General features: G+C 57.6%; 7 protein-coding genes across 7 annotated transcripts; 4 read left to right on the forward strand and 3 right to left on the reverse strand.

Annotated features, from left to right (window-relative positions):
* Nucleotides 1–55: 55 nt before the first annotated feature.
* On the reverse strand, nucleotides 56–1,966 carry C8Q71DRAFT_704252 (MFS general substrate transporter; the record flags this gene model as incomplete). The annotated part of the gene is made up of 9 exons (XM_047920370.1): nucleotides 56–182; nucleotides 246–362; nucleotides 423–682; nucleotides 739–1,002; nucleotides 1,057–1,216; nucleotides 1,273–1,396; nucleotides 1,449–1,562; nucleotides 1,617–1,674; nucleotides 1,730–1,966. 9 exons carry the CDS (start codon nucleotides 1,964–1,966, stop codon nucleotides 56–58), a joined length of 1,461 nt encoding a protein of 486 aa, XP_047781028.1.
* Nucleotides 1,967–2,223: 257 nt separating this feature from the next.
* On the forward strand, nucleotides 2,224–3,960 carry C8Q71DRAFT_748783 (UPF0005-domain-containing protein). Its single transcript, XM_047923165.1, has 10 exons — nucleotides 2,224–2,445; nucleotides 2,500–2,572; nucleotides 2,628–2,638; nucleotides 2,692–2,759; nucleotides 2,812–2,988; nucleotides 3,042–3,096; nucleotides 3,147–3,198; nucleotides 3,252–3,423; nucleotides 3,477–3,490; nucleotides 3,544–3,960. The coding sequence occupies exons 1-10, from the start codon at nucleotides 2,266–2,268 to the stop codon at nucleotides 3,585–3,587; spliced, it is 846 nt and encodes a 281-aa protein (XP_047781029.1). The 5' UTR covers nucleotides 2,224–2,265; the 3' UTR covers nucleotides 3,588–3,960.
* On the forward strand, nucleotides 3,961–7,002 carry C8Q71DRAFT_831617 (uncharacterized protein). The gene is made up of 3 exons (XM_047926375.1): nucleotides 3,961–4,478; nucleotides 4,528–5,139; nucleotides 5,191–7,002. The coding sequence occupies exons 1-3, from the start codon at nucleotides 4,305–4,307 to the stop codon at nucleotides 6,877–6,879; spliced, it is 2,475 nt and encodes an 824-aa protein (XP_047781030.1). The 5' UTR covers nucleotides 3,961–4,304; the 3' UTR covers nucleotides 6,880–7,002.
* Nucleotides 7,003–8,139: 1,137 nt separating this feature from the next.
* On the forward strand, nucleotides 8,140–8,774 carry C8Q71DRAFT_855905 (uncharacterized protein; the record flags this gene model as incomplete). The annotated part of the gene is made up of 2 exons (XM_047927234.1): nucleotides 8,140–8,240; nucleotides 8,300–8,774. The coding sequence occupies 2 exons, from the start codon at nucleotides 8,140–8,142 to the stop codon at nucleotides 8,772–8,774; spliced, it is 576 nt and encodes a 191-aa protein (XP_047781031.1).
* Nucleotides 8,775–10,174: 1,400 nt separating this feature from the next.
* On the forward strand, nucleotides 10,175–13,820 carry C8Q71DRAFT_905847 (uncharacterized protein). Its single transcript, XM_047928906.1, has 3 exons — nucleotides 10,175–10,495; nucleotides 10,602–11,102; nucleotides 11,153–13,820. Exons 1-3 carry the CDS (start codon nucleotides 10,363–10,365, stop codon nucleotides 13,390–13,392), a joined length of 2,874 nt encoding a protein of 957 aa, XP_047781032.1. The 5' UTR covers nucleotides 10,175–10,362; the 3' UTR covers nucleotides 13,393–13,820.
* Nucleotides 13,821–14,470: 650 nt separating this feature from the next.
* C8Q71DRAFT_855909 (HAD-like domain-containing protein) lies at nucleotides 14,471–16,413 on the reverse strand (the record flags this gene model as incomplete). The annotated part of the gene is made up of 7 exons (XM_047927235.1): nucleotides 14,471–14,680; nucleotides 14,740–14,838; nucleotides 14,951–15,100; nucleotides 15,158–15,262; nucleotides 15,319–15,596; nucleotides 15,655–16,327; nucleotides 16,381–16,413. 7 exons carry the CDS (start codon nucleotides 16,411–16,413, stop codon nucleotides 14,471–14,473), a joined length of 1,548 nt encoding a protein of 515 aa, XP_047781033.1.
* Nucleotides 16,414–17,346: 933 nt separating this feature from the next.
* On the reverse strand, nucleotides 17,347–19,788 carry C8Q71DRAFT_748801 (uncharacterized protein). Its single transcript, XM_047923166.1, has 7 exons — nucleotides 19,371–19,788; nucleotides 18,938–19,312; nucleotides 18,811–18,880; nucleotides 18,639–18,751; nucleotides 18,365–18,578; nucleotides 17,664–18,297; nucleotides 17,347–17,601 (listed from the first exon to the last, which is right to left on the reverse strand). Exons 2-7 carry the CDS (start codon nucleotides 19,305–19,307, stop codon nucleotides 17,524–17,526), a joined length of 1,479 nt encoding a protein of 492 aa, XP_047781034.1. The 5' UTR covers nucleotides 19,308–19,312; nucleotides 19,371–19,788; the 3' UTR covers nucleotides 17,347–17,523.
* Nucleotides 19,789–20,647: the final 859 nt, after the last annotated feature.

Genomic DNA, 20,647 nt, shown 5'->3' on the forward strand with positions numbered 1-20,647 from the left:
ACCAAAGGATGGTTATGAGTACAACAATGAGTACAGCGAAGGTCCGGACCACAGATCAGTCATCCCGATACCGCTTCATCTGCTCTGCGAACCAGCCAGAGCCGATGGAGATGAGAACCGTCACGACCACCCAAAAGTTGCCGCCAAGGATATGATTTGAAGATGAGAATGCGAAGAGTGAGCTGGTGGGAAATATGAGGGATTTTGAATGGAGGACGGAAATTACGGCGGCCGGTGAGGCTTACCTGACGATGGCCGGTGAGAAGACGCTCGCGAGTGCTTGTGCAAATTCTGCCAGTCCATTCGACGTCCCCAGTGAAGATGTGCCAGGTGTGTGGTCCTTCGTCAGGATCATGATAATACTAGCGTTTTTGTTCCCATCAGCCTCTAGAGTTCTCTGGATCTCAATGAACAAGACTCACGAGAACGCCAAACACCCTACGCGCGAGAGGAACAGCACGAAGCTCACGGCGGCCCACTCCGTCACGACTCCCTCAACGCCCTCCACCTTCTTCGCCACGATGGAGAGAATCGCCATCGAGGCAAACGTGATGGGCCACGAGCGCATACAGAAGCGGAAGACGGTGAGCGTGCCGAAGCGCCGCAAGAGGTAGGGCATGCCGAGCTTAAGGAACATAGAGACGGTACCCATGATGCCAAGTGCGCGGCCGATTTGTGAGGGCTGCCATGGTCATGCGGGTCAGTCATGGCATCCGGAAGCGTGCAGAGGGGACGTACGGAGAGTGCCAGGCCGCCGTCTTCCACGGGTGTGTATGCCTGGAGAACGAACACAGTATTGAAGCTGCCCGCGACGTAGGCTAGGGCACCGCTCGAAGCGCAGATCATGCGGATGACGGGCATCGAGAGGAGTTGCCATACACCCAGCGGCTTTGCGTCAACAAAAGGATCTGTGCGGGGTCCTCTCACAGGTGATATGGGACTCTCTTCATCCTGATGGATGCGAATGGGGCCCTTGCGCGCGCCGCGTCTTCCCGGAAGAGTCTATGAGTCCGAGATCAATGTGGTGGGTCCGAATTGAGGAGCAAGCACCCCTACCTCCTCGAGGACGAAGACGGCGAGGAGTAGAGCGGTGGCTGCGATGGAAGCTGTAATGAAGCTCGGCAGGAAATATGGGTATGTTCGCCAAAAGGGCGTGTCGAACCATGGACCTCCAAACTGCGTCGCAGGGTCTGAGAATGTGCCTCCTATGAGTGGTCTGCGTAGAGACGTCAGCATATCACGAACGGAGAAACAGAGAAGGCTGTCGTGTACCCAACCGCAAAGCCAACCGCAGAGACGATGTCGTAGAGCGGGAAAGCGATCGCTTCGTTTGTTGGGTCTACGAGCTCTCCTACTATCGAGTGTATAGCCCCGGTTGTGCCGGAGAAGATGCCGACTAGGTCACAACGTCAGATACACATACGAATAAGAGCGCACAGTGCACTGACCTAGGAAGACCGTCAAGAGTACCGTAGGGAATGTGCGCGAGATTCCAAAGAGCAGAGTGAAGAATCCAGTCAACGCCGTGCCAATTATAACCACAGGCTTCCGCCCATGTCGATCTTGTATTTCTATGCGTTAAATGGAGACTATGATGTAGACGCACGAGTATTTACCAGATATCCTTCCCCAGGAGTAGATGGTCAGTAGGTGCGCTATAGATCGGGCGCTTCCCTGGCAGTGCAGGCTGCTTCAGCCGCAGAAAGCGTGCTCACGGGTTGGAACTGACCACAAGCCCACTGTAGTACCCTGTCTTTGCGCCCGCAGCCTTTGCGAGATCGGCAACCATGACATTGATATAAGGTAGGGCCTGGGTTCCCGCTATGGGTATAATCAGCTTTATGAAGTACACCACAGCCAGCTGCAGCTTGGGCAGGGGATTCGGCCGTGGGGGTACGCGCTCCCGGTGTTCTGGCGGCAGGAGGGGATCAGAGTCCAAGCTCGAGTCGGAGCGAACCTCAGCCATGTCTAGTCCGAGTTGCTCGGGGAGTAGCTCGGGAGCCATTATATGTATATCCTGCGAGCTGCTTATGCAGTGCTGCGAATTGCTGACACGCCGCTAGCGTGCTCGGTGGCGTGGATGGCGACGAAGCATCCTCTGGGAATCGCGACCCGTCTCTTGTGGGCATCGCTTAGGCGCCCATATGTCCCAATATCCCCCAGCACGTGATCGAGATATGACACAACCTGTGTCTAGGCGCCCGCCGTCGTCCAGTCTTTCCCGGCTTTCCGCATTCTTCGGTCACGCCTTGTCCCTCAACCACCATGTCTACAGATCATTATACTGCGCCCCCGCCTGCGTACAGTGCGCCCCAGAAGTACTCCAAGGTGCCCGGTGACGAAGAGGCGACACAGCCCCTCTTGAGCCCGACCGCCGGACCGAGTTCGGGTCCTGGTGGCATCTACGACCAGCCCGGATTCGATGATATTCCCGACGATTTCAAGGTGCGTATTGGTACGGGGGTTACATTCAGAGATACCTCTGACAAAGCACCGCAGTATGGTACCACAGTCTCGGAGAGTGCTCTAGAGATTAGGAATGCATTCGTCAGGAAGGTCTACTCCATCTTGTGTGAGTTCAGTTTGCCCGCGTACGCGACGTTTTCGCTAACAACACATTCCCCTAGTCTGTCAGATCGTAAGCTCTCTCTCAAATACGTAGGTATTGCTGAATTTGACATGAGTTGGTAGGTTGCGACTACAATCGTCGCCGGTGGTATCTCCAAGTCTCCTGACGCCATCTTCTGGGTCCAGACACAGTGAGCGACGCAGACCCGCTCTTTTGGCCCCTTCTTACTTCTCTCTATCCAGTTTGTGGTCGTTCTATCTGCCCTTGTTCGGTACCCTCATCAACCTCGGGTTGCTCTTCTGGAAGCGCCATAGCCACCCGGCCAACCTGGTTCTACTCTCGACCTTCACTCTTCTCGAGGCCTTCACTCTTGGGTTCACTGTCGCCTTCTTCGACCCCACTGTCGTCGTGCAGGCCTTGTAAGTGTTACTGTGCTGCTGAGACGCTGCGCATGACTAAGTATAGCGCACAGGTTGATTACCGTGGGTGTGTTCCTCGGGCTGACCCTGTTCACTCTGCAATCCAAGGTTGGTGTGTTAATGGCCTTCCCCAGTCCCAAAGTTGATTGGTCATACAGTATGACTTCTCTGGCATGGGTGGATGGTTGTTCGGAGGCTTGGTCGCGCTCAGTGAGTCCCGTACCTTCGGCTCACGCGTTGGCGCGTCTTACATTTTGTTGCAGTGATGACAGGCGTTGTGGGAATTTTCTTCCCCTTCAGCCGCACCATGGACATGGTCTACGCTGGTGGCGGCTGCTTGCTTTTCAGTGGTTACGTCGTCTTCGACACATACCAGATCACAAAGCGCCTGTCGCCGGACGAATACATCATGGCGGCGATTAGCCTCTACCTCGAGTAAGTACCAATGCTCTGTACTCACATCTCCATGCTGATCGTGACTTGTCTAGCTTCATCAACCTCTGTAAGTTCCTCTAGTACAGTTTATCCTGAACATGTCTGATGAAACACTGGCAGTCATCAACATCCTTCGTTTGTTGAACGATATGAACCGTGACTAATGATGTAACCTGGGTACTCTCGCGGCCCTTATTGTTTTGTAGGCGGTCTGCAGGCTTGCTGATCTATTGTTGAGACGTCTCCTATCTTGGACCCGGTCCATTGTATGAATGTATTGTGTTTTAGCTAGTTGCTGGTTACCGGATTCAATAGCCTCCATTCCATGTTGTTGACCGTTTCGGCAGTGCTTGTAGTTACGGCGTCCTTGGCTCGTATGTTTCACCGCCTCCTGTCTGAGGCTGTCTCCACACGCCTATGCATTGGCGCAGCATTTTGTCGCGGACCAGGGCTTTCTGGTACTATGTAAACGGGCCTTCTCACTTGCCTTTGACCTCCCCTACGTCCGCGCTGGTTATTCCAACTTGAACGAGCGGGTAGATAAGGGAGCGGAGGTAAAGTTGGGAGTCCGCGAGTGTGATCCAAGCAATTATCGACCAGATCGCGATCTGGATCATTGTGCCACTGCCAGTGGCGCAAGCAGCCCGTCAACCAGGCCGTGGCCATACCCATCCCCTGCTTGTTTCCCCACCACCATCATTCCGCCGTTGAAGGACACTCCCTCCGCGAGGCCTCACAGCTCATCAGATTCACATCAGACTCCCAGCTACACCAGCTGAACGACACACCAGTCGCGACGACCAGCGGTCGACACGGGACTACGTATCTCTTTCATACCGCTACACACGGTTTAGTGCACACCCACACGCACGCGCGCAACCATGCCTCTCCCAGAGGGGACTACATTGTCCATACAAGGACTCTCCAAACCAGGGGATGTGCTATACTCAAAGCCCAAGCAGGCAATGCTCGTCCGAATGACGTCCGAGGCGCTCGAGGCTCTCGAGGCATGTCGAGGCAACACGGGGATGGAATTTGAGTTCGGGGATAACCCGGTACGTGGCCCTCGTATACTGCTGTTTGCCTGCTAACGGGGGTGCGAAGGGCATTCACGTTGGCGATGCGTTCTTCCCCATGAGCGCGGCGCCGGAAACCAACCACGAGCTCTACCTCCGACAGACGTCGGCGGCCAAGCCTAACGCCCCGCTGAAGCTCTATGGCCACGTCGCGGGGAAATTCATGGTGAACCCCGAGCTTGAGAAGGTCGGAGAGAGGGTACGCGACCGCACTCGCGCCGCGGAGGAGCAGCGTACCGAGCGTAAGACGATCCTGCTCGAGACGCCCCCCGACCTCGGGAAGCCTGCAGCAGGCACAAAGAAGAAGAGGGACCCCCAGGCGATGTTCCGGAAGCCATTGGCGGTTGGGGCGGACGCCGCCCGGCGTAACCTCTCTGCAGGAAGTGCATCTCAGCCAACTCGCGGGGCGTCCCCCCGAGTATCATCCACCCCGACAAACTTACAAGCGGCCCGTCCGGCTTCGCCTGCTGCTGCGTCTTCGTCGCGCTTAGGTCCGGATTCCGACCCGGGTGCGAGAGGACGTCTCATACATTTACTCGCCGCGATTCCATCTACGCAGGAAGACATCATCTTGCGAAGGATCGCAGGAGGTCAGCCTACCGAGGCGAAGCGTGCATTTCTTCTTAAGCTACTCGAAGAGGCACGTTTTACGTTGTGTGCGCCAAGTCGTACTAAATTGGCTCTCGTATAGGTCGGGATGAAGAGTGACGACGAAGGCCCCCGCGTCTGGCAACTCAAAGTACCACTATGGACGACTGAAGTGCGCCCATATGAGCACAACTTCTCGGCAGCACAACAGGAGACGATAGCGAGGCATGCCAGGACCGTCTTCGACCGCATGAACCTGCCACGAAACCATAAGGCCTGGGATAACATAAGGAAACCCAAGGACGAAAGCCGCCCTGCTACTCCAGTTGGACGCCGTCCGTTGGCCGACGACTCTACGCGTCCCGAGTCGAAACGTGCTATCACCAAGGAGGCTAAGGCTACGAAAGCTAAAACGACGGATGCGCCGAGGAAGAGGAAGGCGAACGGCCCGATCCCGATGAAGGACGAGAGTGTTCATCCTTCGACCACATCTAAGGGCAAGGAAAGAACAGTTGATTCAGCTGCCCCAGATGCACGGCCGTCCATGCGGAGGCAACCAGGCTCGGGCTATAAGGCTCGGGCAAGCGGCAGCGACACCCCTCCTACGCCGACTCTGCAGGATACGCCCGGTCCACGAGCAGCATCTCCTGCGGTTCCTCCCCAGCCACCGAAAAGGACAGGCCCTGTCGATGCCCGGCAGAGCAAACGCGCTATGCCCCCTCCGTCGGGTGCTGCAGATCCCGCACCGCCCATAGCCCCTCCAGCAATGCAGGAGCGGAAGGTGTCGAGCGGGTCCACTGCCAAGGCGGGTACGCAACGGAAGACGGAGGACGATCGAGCCACACCCCAGACTCTTGCTGCTCGGAAGGCAGCTCGAGAGGTCGAACGCAATCACGAGTTGGCTGCGAGCACTAACTCGACGAGGAGCTTCAAGAAACACAAACGTGTGGCAGATGACGATGACGACTACTCTGACCGCGATGCGTCGCATCAGAAGAGGCGCCGAGTCGCTGAGACGAAGGTCAAGCAGGAACGCGAGCATGAGCGAGACCGGGAGCGGGAGAGCGATCGGGATAGCCGCCGGGGCTGGGACAAGGACAGCGATATGGAGCGGGGCCGCGGCAGGGTGAGAGACGCGCCCATCCCGAAGAAGGTCAAGCAGGAAGCGTCGCCGATTACGATCGCTCGGGTGAAGGTCAAGAAGGAAGCGTCGCCTGCTAGCCCCTTGACGCGCCCGAGTAGCGACGCGCATGCTCGTCAGCCGTCACGTCTCTCAGAGGTGGAGATCGCTCGGCCGTCCTCGTCGTCTTCGTCAACGTCGCGCGCGGACCCGCAGCGCGGCTCATCCCATGCACGTTCGCACCGGAAGTCCCCCATTTACACATCGTCCGAAGATGAGAGTCCGCCACCCGCTAAGGTCAAGGCAGAAGCGCCACATAAAGAGCGACCGCCGAAACCATCCAAGCCGAAGTACGTGCCCCTCTTCCGGCCGCGCTCGCTGCCCCTCCCGCCCGACGTGGAGGCGCTGAAGAAGTACTACCGCACGTGCTACCGGGTGTACATGACGCTGCACGCCCAGAAGACGAAATTCGTGATGAAGTACCAGGACGCGGTGCTCGACGGGGAGGACGAGTACGTGTATGTGTCCGACAGCGACTCGGACTCACCATTAGAGCTGTTCGACCCTGATATCACGGACGCGTTCTCTGCGGACCTGGGGGCGGTGGAGGAGGAGCTGAGGAAGATTCGGAGGGCGTATGAGAGTATGGAAATCAGCGGAGACTCGGAGTAGGCGATAATGAATGGTTTTATTGGATTCAGGATGTGCTTTGGGTGGAATACTTGGGAATATTTGTTTCACAGGACTGTACATATTTGTATCGCGAGTGTAGTGACAATGGATGCAACCTCATCGAATAGGTACGGGCACAGTCACCGCACGACATCGCCACAAATAGGTACCACTGCTGGCAGATGGTTGGGTGTCACGGTGATTGAGGAATGCGGGTGCTTAGATGTTCGTACAGTCACTCGCAGCCTCTTGACGCGAATCGTCTCTCTCGGGTAATGGACCACAGAGGGCTTCGGCCCTCACCGCGCAAATTTGATCTGCGTGGTTGGAACAACGCACCTTGCACACGGCAAATGGTCCTGGCACACCATCGAGTCAACCTCCTGCACTCTCGTCAATCGATGGCAATATGGCATGCTATTGCCTCGTGCTGAGATCACTAGCCTACGTACAATCCACAATGAACGATCCTCCAATCGTTCTGATGGTAAGGGTAGTAACAGAGACCACGAGTCGGCTGGGTTCACAAGTCTTGGGTGTATGGCAGAGCAGGAGTAAGTACCACCTCTACGGTAGTGACAAAGCATGTTGAGGTAAAGAGACGCCCCAGGAAGAAGAGGAATGGGATCCGCTAGAAGCTCGCAACGTAATCACGAAGCCTTGTGCGATAGACATGAGACTGCGAAGACGTACTCTGTGAGGGAGTCACACGACTCATCTGCCTGACCAACAGGCCTATGCATGCAGGTATTCCTGGCCCATTGAGCTGTGAAGCCGGGATGCGGTACCAGCAGCCGAACCGCAGACTATCATGATCTAGCAGATCGAGATGACATCGTGCGGACGGTGCCGATTCGACAACGCCAAGGTAGCGACGCTGCTTCTCGACGTGGGTGTCGAGTAGTCTCCCCTAGGCAGACCTTAAAGAAGACCTCTTGGACGGTCAGTGGGGCGGTCTTCTAAGGGTCTGCTTCAAAACGCGCCTCTGATACTGGAGCAGCCCTTACGCTATCCATTTTCTGATGGCCGAACCATTCCGGTGGCTACGGCAGCTGCCGGTGGCTACGGCAGGTCGGCCTGTGGCTGCCCTCAGATCTGTGCATGATTTAATCACAACTCGTTAATTATGAGCCGTAGTCGTCGTCGTACTGGCTGAGCGCTGAGTGGCCAGGCTGGACAGACCTCGGACGCATCTTTTCGCGGCACTGGGGACTGCCCTTGAGCAAAGATTTGTCAACACTCGGACACAGCGCAAATAAAATGGGACGCAAGCCTCCGTCGAACCTGAGTAAGGTCGATTACAATGAGGGCATGGAGACACTATTCACGGTGCTCGATGCACGCATTTTGGACTGCTTCCGGTACGTCACTGTCCTCTGGCATAAGTAATGCTGCTGTGTTTTAACTGTGTTTCGGCCAGTCTGCACTGGGACACATCTGATCTATTCACATACTTTGCAAAACGTGCGGAGAAGACATTGCCATCACTCGGTGAGTTAGAGGATGTAGCGCTCTCACTCTATCGCGCCTACTCGACCAGCCGCGGTTACGAACGGGCGATGCATGCACAATCAGATTGTGACCGCAAGACGATGCTGCCATCCAACTTGAACCCCACGCCGGACGGGCCAGTCGACAAGCCAACGCCATGGGAGAAGACTGTCCCGATCGGAACTCGCTGGACGCCTCTCACCGCAGCCACATCCTCGCGCTCCTCCGAGTTGCAGCAAGCGGTTCAGTCCGCGGCAGGAGAGGAGAGCGCGCTGTCCGAGCCTGACGAGTTTCAGGGTGATCGCGCTCTTGCTCAGTCAATCGCCCTCATGCGCGACGCCGTCGTCTTGCGAGAGTTTGTGCTAGCGACCTGCGAGGGTGATGTTGGGCGTATGAGGCTCTGAAGGTACGTGCAGTGATCGTTCAATTCCCACGCCGTACCGTTCAGTCAATGACAAGTTATGGATCATTAGATCATGGTCTTTACGTTTGCGGGGTCCTCGCATTCAAAGTATACAGCGTACCTGCTACTAGAAGGTCCTGTCGTCCATGAGCCGGCGGAAGCCAGATGTAGCGAGCTGTTCCGGAGAGAGCAGTATGACATCTCGCTCCGCAGCGGCGAGTTTCCATACGTCGTCGCGACGCGCGAGAGCAGCTCTTGTGGTGTCCGCGTTAATGACCAGCGTGCGCAGCCCTGCCGCCTGGAAGTTGGGTTCCTGCGATTGAGACAACGAAGTCAGACACATATATACCTGCGATACAAGATAGGTACTCACCATGTCATGTTCGAGTGCCTTCGTAGGGCAGATGACCATCATACAAGGGTTGGCCTTGAACCGCGCGCGTAAGGGCTCCGGGCACAGTGAACGGTTATAGGCGATTGCCCGAGCCACTAGAATGTAAATCAGCAAGAAGCCTGTTTTTCCTGAACCTGTAGGCGTGATCGCAAAGACATCCAGGCCGTCCAATGCTTTGCAGGCGCCCTCGAGTTGGTAATCGTGCGGATCCCATGGCAGACACTGCGACGCGATGGTGCGACAGAATGCGAGGCCGTCAGGGGAGCTGAATGAAGTGAAAGACGGCGGAGATGACCCTGGCAAGTTCCCGCTGTACGACATTCTATTAGAACATGCCTACCATACAGGATTTCGTGGTAGTAGTAGGAGACGAGCACACTGAGGCGACGCGACGCGTCGGACGCGTCGCGCGCGTCGAGATTTACACGCGCGTTTCGGAGATGAACAAGCTTATGTAACTCCGCCTAAGGGCTGCTACGGTATGGGGCCCACATTTTGAAGCAGACTAGGTGTCGAGGCTGGGAAAGGCAATCCCGGCGCAGATAACGCGAGTTCATGTGGGACCGAGGAATGAACTCGTCGATCTAGCTGGTTATGGGGGCGCAAAAAGGCCTCGTGGACTGCGAGATGGAGCCATTGCGCATCATGAAGACATCGATAGCAAGAGCCGCAACAGGTGTTGTTCGCGAAGGCATGCTGCTGGCGCGCGGGAGATGGAAGATGATGGACTGAGGTCCGTCAGATGGTGGGAGCGGCTGGAGAGCGGGGAGCCGATGTCCTGCGAGCTGAAAGAGACGAGCCCGCCGCTCGCGACGACGACGACGACGATGGGGACGATGGGTGCGACGGCGAGGCGGGGCCTCTGGTGGCAGGAAGATCGGCGGTGATCCGGCTGCGTTCGGAGCCGGGGCGCGCCCCGGGCACCGCCCCGGGTCGGGCGGAGGGTCATGTGATGGGTGTGGCCGGGCAAGTTTTGGAGGGTATTTGTGCGTCGACGCCCGTCTCTGCCGTTGTCCTTCTCGTCGCCGCCACCCTGTCTCATCGCATATAGCCTGGGGACGCGCTCGCTCGTCCCCGTGCAACAGTGTCGGCCACCCAATTCACGCAACGGCCTGCATTCGCCCCGCCTCGAGGCATAGCCACACAACCCCGCGTACACCCTGAGGGGAGGCGCCCCTTGCTTTTCGCACTCACCATGGTCTTTGGTGGGCTAAGTGCGATGTTCTACGGGGGGCATCCCTACCTCTCGGTAGGCATGTTCCTCCGTAAGGTCGATATGCGCACGGTCTTTTTCGCCACGGTATTCGTGATCGTGCTGCTGGTCCTGGGTACGTGTGCTATCTTCAATACATTCGTCTGGCATCTTACGAGTGGACCCCCTCTCCTTGGCCTCATGCACCTTTACGACTCGTTCGTGGTCGTTTCGTCATGTAGCCTATCTCACCAACCCATCGGAGAATTCATTTCGACACTACCTCACGGAACAATCTTTCCGACTACACCTCAAGCGGCTCGATGAGAACAGCCAGGACGATGAGGCCGACTCCAAGGACGGCGGCACACACGTCTCGCGTTCTCGGCGATCGCTCCCAATCGCACATAAACCTGGCAGAGATCACGACACACAATCACCTTTCCATTTCATCAACCGCGCCTCTATCTCCTTGCGCACCCCTAAGCATGTTTTCCATAGCTTTGGTGTCCTGACTATCGCCGCCGTCTTTCCGAGCTCGCAAGGCAGTGCCACTATGGGACCCGATGCCGCTCAATCAACGGCCAACGACTCATGGTTCATCGGTGCGTTCGGACGATGGTGGCGTGGTGGCACAATCCGAGCATGGTGGCACGGTGCTCTCATTGACCAGAAGGACGCTGAACGTCTGAACTCTGGTATCTTGGATCTCAAGGCGCTGGATAGTTTGGAAAGCTATGACGGTACGTGTCGCCACGAGACCACACCGATCGTATTTAATTTACCTGCGCAGGCCTTCCTTTCGCTGCTGCGGCTTCTCTGCATTTGCCTACTACAGACTCGGACAAGAAGCTCAGAGGCACAGAACGCTCAACGCATCGCACCGTAACCAACTCTTCGCGAAGCACTACACCACCGCCACTGCCAAAGTCTGCATCACTACCGCTACACGCGCCTCGCCCACCGACCACGCCACCGAAAGCTGATCGTTCGCGCAGCGAAATCAATTCACGGACTAACCACACATCACCACAAGTCGCCTCGTGCACTTCTAGTGATGCTCTCAAACTCGCACCGAGCATATCTTATTCGCCGTCTTCCACCTCGCTATTCGACCAGTCTCCCGTGATCGCTGAGATTCTGCGGCAGATAGCCCACTCGAGTGACCTCGTAGTCGACCTCCGCGGCCAACTTGCTGACTTCCGCGCTGCGGCGGCTCAGGGGCACGCAGCGATTCAGAGCGAGCTCGACGAGCACCGCGCGCGGAAGCGCAGCGAAGATGCGACTCGTGGGGAGCTCAAGACGAAGACGAAGACGCTGGAGGACAAGAAGCGTGCAGCGGATAGTGGGAAGCGAGAGGCGGAGAAGAGGCTCAAAGTCGCTGAGAGCGCACGCGACAGCGCGAGTAGGCGTATTGAACGTCTAGACAAGGAGATTGCGGCCCTGGAGGGGCGCATCAAGGAGGATGAGGAGGCGGTGCAGACAGCGCGGGAGGAGGGGGAGAAGGCGGAGCGCGAGGCGGCGGAGGAGCTGGAGAGGAAGCGGAAGGAGATCAAGGTTGCTGAGGACGTGATTGTTGCTCTGAGCTCCCGTGCCAAGGAGCTCGAAGAGAAGATCGCGCAGGAAGAAGAGAGGCTCAAGAAGTCAAAGGAGCAAGCGGAGCTGAGGAAGCAGGACCGGTCGTTCTATCCTCTTCACGTCGTGCCGACGGTTGAGGAGGACGATGCGACGCTCTGGTCGCCCACAACCGCTTACAGCCAAAGCCAAACTCAAGTGCAAGATCCGCTCCCCACGTTCCCAACTGACATGTCTTGTGGACTGGAGGTGTTCACGCCCTCTGTGCAGGTCACGGAGCCTCTGCCCGCGCGAGAGCCCAGGAGTTCAGCTGTCTCGCCTAGGCCTATGACACTGTCTCTCGCTGGTATTTCCAACTTCCGCGACCGTTTGCGCCCGGAGGGTATCAGCAACGAAGCATTCGTGCGGCCTCAGTTCCCCTTCCTCACTGCTGACAAGGCTTCTGCTTCGACCATCTCGACTCGTTTCTCACCTTTCGCCGACACTGACACCGAGCCGACCGTAGCCAGTATGCAGGGCGGCGAGGCCATCTCGCCCCGGAGCACCTCACTCATTCCGTCGAGCCTGATAAGCTCGCTCGAGAGCATCCCGAGCATGGAGGACATGTCACGGTCTTTCCAGTCAGACACAGACGACGTTATGGATCCTAACTGGCGTGCCCACCGCTCCCTGCAGCCACCCGTCGAACACCCGTCTTCGTTCACCGCCTCGCCCACGTCCATCACAAACCCGTCGTTCGACGGCGTCGACAAGGAAGACCCCTTCGAGATCCGCCTGCCTCCTCTGACCGTCAGGCGCCGCATGACGAGCGAGACTCTGGATAGCCCGCGTACGATGATGCCAGCGCCAAGTCGAACGATCTCCGACCCGGAGTCGATTCCGCAGGTTAAGTCGCACGTGCGCGCACTCGAGGGAGACGACAAGACGAGCATCGCTCATCGTCGCTGGAACTCTGTGGACCCGAAGGAGAGAAAGGGCCTCAACCCGGAGGCGAAGGTCTTCCGCCTCACGAAGAAGTCGCTCCCGTCGTTCTTCCCGCCCCAGTCCGCACCCCCGTCCGGCGGCGCGTCGTTCGACCCCGTCGTCGGGAAGCCGCCCGGGCTCAGCGTGCCCCAGATCGTCGCGCCCGAGAACGACACGCTCTTCTCGTCGATCAACATGCGCGCGTTCGCGCCCTCGCCGGCAGAGCGGGAGGCGCTCCAGCGTGCGCTCGGCAGCTCGACGAACACCAGCCTCGAGCGTCTCCCCACGCTGAGCGAAGTGTCACTTAGGAGCATACCGTCGTCGCCCTCGCATGTCAACGCCGTCGCGGCGCCGCTTGGGCCGGAGGCGGCCAGCAGGACACTGCTACCTCCGGGGCTCTCGTGGCTCCAGTCGTTGCCGCGCGTGCGGAAGACTGCATTCAGTCCATGGGATGATGAAGTAGAGGAGGGGAAGGGAAAACGGGAGAGACGGTGATAGATGTGCTTAAGATATTTGGCCCTGCGTGTTGGGGGCCTTGTGCGAGTATCTCAGTGTAACCGGGGGAAAGCGAGAATCGAGAGGGGGGAACAAGCAAGAGCAACTGTGTTTGACGAATATATATCAGTAACGATTTGAAATGACAAAGCCGCTATCTTCGAGCACGGCTGCATGCGTAAGACGCAAGAATCCTTTCCTCAACCAGGAAAAGGTTCCGCGAAGTGGGGACGGGACAGCCTCTGACGTCGGCCTGATTGGCAAGGCACCTGTATTTATATGTCTAGGGGCTCTCAGGCACCTCATCGTGCAGCTGCGGCACGGTGTCATCCCGGCGAGACCGAAGCTAGCGGCCGGCAGGTCTGTCCAACAAGGTAAGTAGCATGCGGACGGGGAGGCTGCCGCAGCGTGAGCAAAGTCACGCCGTGGCGTTCTCGAATCTCAGCACACGAAGGCCCGAATGGAAACTCATCATGTATTCGTATTGGTGCGTCATCACATGAGTAGCCAAAACAGACGACAAGCATGGAACCCGAGCGTGGAAGAGGGTATCGTATAAATAACTGTGGCACCTGCGTGTCAGAGCGAGGACGTCAGCGCGCGCTCTGCGACATGAGAACGATGGCGAGAACGTACACGCGCAAAGAACGGCGGTAGGCAAGCGACTGTGGTTGTGAGGATTCGAAGAAGGCGTCTATGCGCCAGGTGGGCGACTCTACCAGGAGAGCAATCTGTTCAAGCATGCGTCAATGGGATTGAAGACGCCAGCAGCACAATGGGTACTCACTTGTTGCGGGGTATATGACATGGGTGTGAAGTGCGGCAAGAAGGACTTGTTCAGTAAGGGGGCTGTAAAATTTTGCGTTCGCGACGCAGCAGCAGCAGGAGGCACCGGTCCTCTGACCCTGACCACCCACCGACGCGCGGCGAAGGTGCTGTCGGAAGGATGTGCGGCCAGGCAACGGTATCCGGAGCTAAAGCTCGCGGGAGACGGATGTCGCGACTGGCACTTGGCCGGAACGACCAGCGCCAGCCAACGTGCGCATGCGGCGCGTGCCGGGCACGCTCATCGGGCGGGCTACGCGACGGGGTTGAGGATCCCCCGCACGTCGTGCCCCGACTCGCCGAGGTCCGCGAGGAACGGGCAGAGGTCGGTCAGCTCGGTGTCGTGCGGGTCATTGAACCAGGACGAGATGGGGACCGCGTTGTTGGGGTGGAAGATATAGGAGGCTGGTGAGTTGTCGATGATGATCGTGTCTTCGATGGGGCGGCCGAGCTGTGAGAGGTCCTGTACACAAGAAACACGGCTAAATCGAGCTGACAAAAGCGTAAGACATGGTAACACACCTTGACATAGTTCCCTCGGTGATTGTAGCAGCTCTCACGGAAAAGCCGGTGGGCAACTGAGTGGTCAGGGTCAAGTCTATCCAAGACCGGATCGGCATACTGTTATGTTACAGCGAAAGCACAGAAGCAGACGCGTAGGAGGAAGGCATGGACATGAACAAAGGACGCTGATTTGCGGGAGAAACCGACATGCGGCGGGGAGGAGACGCACCTTGCTGAGACTCGCTGTGAATACCACCACCTCGTATATTTCTCCCATCCGCTTGATGAAACCGTCCACCCCGGGGCGCTTGAGTACATAGAAGTTGTGCCAGAAGGACTCAATCTCGACAGGAACGATGTAGTCTGGTGACGGTACAGGCTATATGCGCAGCAATTAATGAGATATAGCACAATTCAGCCCGACACCGCGACAGACCTTCAGACTGCTATGTACCAGTGTCTCGTCGAGATCGAGTACAAGGCACTTGCGCCCCATGTACTCGGGGGCTATGGGCGGAAGCAAGGGCCGCAGGATACCGTCCTGGATGCATATATGCGTCGGAAACAGATATAAACATGCAGACTATCAGGACATACAACAATAGGTATCCCGTTTCCGCCCTTCTGTATGAGCATCTGCTCTTCTGTGTCCGCGTCGATGTGGATTAGGTTGAGGGCGTCTTCTTCGGTGAACGAGCTGTCAGAGTCGTCTCCCTGATCGTTGGCTACCACGAGGTCGTGTCCAGTGGAACCAGGCGGCTGCACCGCGCCTGCTGTCACACCATGCGTCTCCGAACGCGGGAGGAGGCGCGAGGGCGTGGGCGGCACAATCACATCAGTGTCGTCCGAGGGCGCAGGGGAGACTATCGTGAGCGCTGTGTGTTGTGCTTTAGAGTGTCAGCTGGACACCCAGTGAGAAGGCTGAGCACCCACCAGTCGCCGAGTCGGAGGAATCTCGCCCAGGCTGCATTTCGCCGTCCTTTACCGGCTGTTTCTCGCTCACCTTCGCGCGCACGCCCTCGCTGAGGTCAATGTCGTGGTTGCGCCCGGACGGGTGCGTGCAAGACGTGCATGCCCGCACGATTCTCGCAAGGAGGGACGTCTTCGCGCGCTTGCTCGAGGTGCGCGCCGAGCGTGGCGTCGACGGCCGCTCCGTCGTGCTCGATGCCGTGTGTGCGCCCTCGGACACCTCCCGCGCTTCCCGCCGCCGCTTCCCCCTTGGCGTCGTTATGGTCAGCGTGGGTTTCTCCTTCTCCGACTCGTCTGCCTGTACGGTGTGGGTCTCGTGCGTGTTGTTGGACGAAGCCGTCGTCGCCGTCGCTGGTTCCTGCCCAGTCGAGGTAGGCGGCTGGGGAGGGACCTGCTCTACACCGTCGCATATTAAGGAGTGTCGTGAAGCCGAAGCACCATCCTGGGTGGCATTAATTTCATCTGAAGGGGGCGACGGGTCGACGGGGTCGAGAGCAGGCTGCGCGACGTCTGCGTGGGTTTCCCCCGCAGTTCCATTCTCTTGAGTCCCCTCGGTTGGCGGGTCGGCTGGCGGCGCGTCGGTCGCGGTGCTTTCTGCGACATCGCCGCCAGCTGCCACCGAGTCCTGTGTCGGGTCCTGTAGCGCATCAAAACGGCGCCGCGAGACGCAGTGTGGACGCGCCGACGCACCTGTGACCTGACTGGTTCGTCTACAGCAGCCATGGTGGCGAGCCCTGGGCGGGCGAAAGGAGCGAAGAGGGCAAGAAGAACGATAGACGGCGTTGCTCTGGGGGAGAGATGCCTGTGATGCCAATCCCGCCGACCGCGTCTGCCGCGCGTGAGAACGGCCCGCGGGGTTCCTGGAGAAGGCGCCCATTTTGCTGATCTAGACTCTGCGGAAATCACCAACGAATGAACCGGAGCTGCCTCACAGCCCAGTGCGGGGCAGCAGACAATGCACAACACACATCGAAGCCCGCGCGTCCCACCCAGCATCCCGCGAAGCGAAAGCGGAACTGAACGCGAAGCCCCAACGTCTCCAGCCACACCCGAGCCACATGTCTGACAGCTGCCGCAATTCTTGCTGAAACATCTTCAGCCGCACGAGCCTCTGACAGCTTTCACATAGGGACCAAGAGTGCAACGCTCGCTCTGCATCTCAATGAACACTTCACAACCAAGCCACGAGATGCAGTTGTACACAGTTTGATTGCAAAGACACTACGAAATACATGCTATGCAGATGTTGGTACAACTCCAGTACTACCCGCCGCGCGCCCGCCACACATCCTCAGACCATAGTCTTCATCAGATGGAAGGGGTTTCCAAAAATTGCTGGAGGCCGAAGCCAACAGACGTGTTCGGATGTGTAGTTTGCAATCAGCAAAAGACTGTGCCTCGGTATAGACCTCACTGGCGACAGTACGTGCCCGAGCACAAGAATGGGGAAAGAGCTGTTGAGGCACGGTTTATATAGACCGCAGGCTATGCGCACGGACCACCTCGCATGTGGCGCTAGTTATCGCGTATAGCGTTGTGCCGCCGGCACGAGGGGAAATTGCTTCCGAACAGGTCCAAGCCTGTCCAAGCCTGTGTCCAAGCGAAACGGAAGAAGCGCACATATATGGAAGCCGGGCTCCGACTCAATTGAACGAGTTACAGGACAATGCAAAGCTCGCTTTGATTTGGCTTCGACTAGCTGACATACTACCGACTGGATAAAATGTACGCCAGTAGGGAAACATGAGTGAAGGAGTGTGAAGCAACGCAGAACAACATAAACACACTGAACCCTACACAGTGCCGCCGCCACGGGCAGTTCTTCGCAGAACCCTACCAGTGGCGCGTAGACTCAACAAGCAAGCCATTGGCCACCCGGAGCATGCCCACTTGCCCGCTCATAGTAGAGAACTAATGGGTTGATCGTATTGAGTTAGAACCACTCAATCGTCCGCAAGCAAAGAATCACCCACCCCATTCCCAATGAAAACCTGCGCCCGCTGTGCCACAAGCATTTCCACCGCCTGCTTCACGTACCGCTGCTCGCGACTGAGCACGAGGTCTCTCGTGCTACTGACGCTCGCCCACCCGCCCATTCGCCGCAGCGCCGTCTTCAACTCGAGCACCCACGGCGTCGGCGCGTTCGTCATGATGTAGACGTCGCGGAGGCCCTTGCCCGCCTCGGTATGTCGGACGATATCCACGCGCCGGACGATCTCCTGGATAATCGGATAGCACCGACGGTGGTACACCGCCGTGCGGGCTGCCTCGCCGAGGTGCGCGAGCTTCGCGGGGTCGAAGACGTCGGGAAACGATGGGAAGGCGTTGAAGCCCGTAAATCCCTGGCTTCCGGGGGCCAGACCTCTGCAGTAGTCCTGGTAGATCCCCCGCGGTACGTGTAGAGAAAGCAGACCGGGGATCGGTCGATAGCGGTCGGAGCTGTTTGTGAAGGGCAAAGAAGACAGATAGGGCTCTAGGTCCGTGACGGGGGCGATCAGTTCGCGGTTCATGTCGAAGGCCAGCTCCACGAGCGGCGACCAGCCGAAGTGCGTCAAGATGGACGAGTTCGAAAGCGTTGGCCAGATGTCGAGCAGCGTGCTCCCCATGCTAGTGGATCTTTCAGTCACTCTGTCCGACGCTACCGTGTCTGCGGCGGATAAAAAAGGCGACTCACTCGTTCGAAGTAGAGGGGAATTCATACAGCTCCAAGCACTGGCTGCGGGAGTCGCTCACGTCCTCCTTCAGGGGCATCGAAGCCTGCAGATGTCTGCCGACGACAGGTGGCGCTTCTAGTCCATGCACCATCCGTCCGCGAGGGCATGCTTCGTCCCATAGGTCTTTCCCGACCGCACGTATCATTTGCGGGTCAACGCCGGCAGGGGTCACCGCTAACTTTGTTGTCAGCTATTGTCCAACTACTCAGAGTACGACAAAGAGCAAGATCATACCTCGGATGACAGCGGACACAGGTATCTGAACTGGCATAGAGTATTGGCCTTGGCGATGATCCACGTAGTCCATCCACCCGTCTTCATGCCAGGTGAAGTTATCCAATACGAAGCTATCAATATCGGGGGGACAATCAGTGGCGCCCGGGCTACCAAGCGCACTGTCACGTACATGCGATCAATGCGATTCGCAAGGTAGGTGTTTAAGATGAGCTCCTGCATGAACGGCCCCCAGCCGGAACCTGCCAGAAAAAAACCGTAAGTAATTCGAGGCGGCGTGATGGTGCAGATATACTGACGCTGCCGCCGGGCAGGTAGTCGCAGGTAGCGTTCTTGTAGGCCTTGCTCTTTCCATCGGAGGAGATTCTCCTTCGACGTACGCTGCTCATCCTCGCTATACTTGACAAAGAGCGACGGCAACTTTGAGTGCTCCGTCGGCGCATATACCCGCATGTCCCCATACAAGTGCTCGATGGCCTCGGGCGAGTACAGCTGGGCGAGCAGCACGAGAGCGCACAAGATGAGCAGTAAGCTTATGGAGCATTTGGCGTAGCGTCTCGAGAAGAATCTGAAGCCAGAGCGCGGGCGGACGTCCTCCTGCTGAAGAGGGAGCAGTCGTGGCAACTCGCGACGCTCGCGGAGGTCTTGGATCCTACTGCGGCCCTGCATCTCGCCTGTTGGTAGTGTGTCGGTGGGTAATCAGAAAAAACAGGGCAAAAGCGGGGGTCGCACCAGATACCGCGGGTGGGGGTTATATGGCCTGCGGTCAGCTTGTTGCGCCTGGCAATAGGTCTTCGCGCTTATGCGGAAACCTCAGATGGCAATATCAGGCTTCGGCTTTGCGAACCCTGCGGAGACATCGTGCTTCACTACGCTGAGATGCGCCTCAGTGACCAAGTTGAGACACGAATGCGCTTGCAACGGCCTTCATTAACCGTCGGACGGCTCGCCAGGGCCCGCCCTAACACCTAGCGCACTCGGAGTCACATACTGACATGGACGAGTTAGCGTCGGCACCGGAGCCGAGGGCGAAGTTCACAACTGCGGAATCAGCTTCGAGCAGTTTGCCTACTGCATGATCGACAACGTTCCAGACAGCTTGTGTTACTCCACGACTGTTGTGTATGTTGAGTGGCAGGTCGGACGTCAGCTACCTCCGAGAAGGAACGAAAGTGTTTGGCCCTCTGGGGCCCGGGGCCCTCCTAACAGCGCCGCGTAAGTAGCGGGTGCCAGTGGACAACATATGTGCCTCGTGAAAGCCGCAATGCACCCAGACACGGGAAAAACGGCACGCGGGCGATGAATCGTACCGACGACTCGTGCTCCATACTGACTGCGACTCCGGGGACTATCTGAAGGATCTGTTTGCTGGACGGGACTCCGACGGGTAGGTATGTTTGCTGAGCAAGAACCTTGAGAATTGAACTGCGCGCAGGATCTAAAGAAACGCCCCATGATCAGATCAGAAGCAGAAGAACAGATACATAACCTGCCAGGCATCCGCTCGAACACATGGGTTTACGGGAGCGACTACGGCTTAAGCGGCGTTGTCGTATCCGCCTGCGATTTTAGCAAACCGATCAAGCCGCGTGTATGAAGCAAGTGTGCTCACTGCTGACCAAAGGGCATGTCGGTGGTTCGTGAACTGCATACTCACCCTCTTACGCCGAGCCGGGCGGGCTACGCATCCATACATAGCATGAACGCACGGCCTCATTTACAGTGAAATGAACCGTTGGCACCTGTATACATGGAGTAGAAGGTTCAGTCCACTGCGAGATACGATGGCCGAACGCCCACACAAACATGGTCTTGAGTCGTCTTCCCGAGCATCTGCACCGGTCGCGGTGCCATTGCGGCACTGTACACTGTACGGCATACTCTCAGCCTCATCAGATACTGTAGTATCGGTCATGGCCACGTCATGGAACATTAAGTAATGCTTGTCACGAGGTCAAATGGGGAATAGTCAGTGTCTCAAGCTTGAAGTGACTGCAAAGCCATGAGAG

The sequence above is a fragment of the Rhodofomes roseus genome (genome assembly GCF_022264815.1).
Source record: "Rhodofomes roseus strain CIRM-BRFM 1785 chromosome Unknown C8Q71scaffold_6, whole genome shotgun sequence".
In the NCBI taxonomy this organism is placed as follows: domain Eukaryota; kingdom Fungi; phylum Basidiomycota; class Agaricomycetes; order Polyporales; family Fomitopsidaceae; genus Rhodofomes; species Rhodofomes roseus.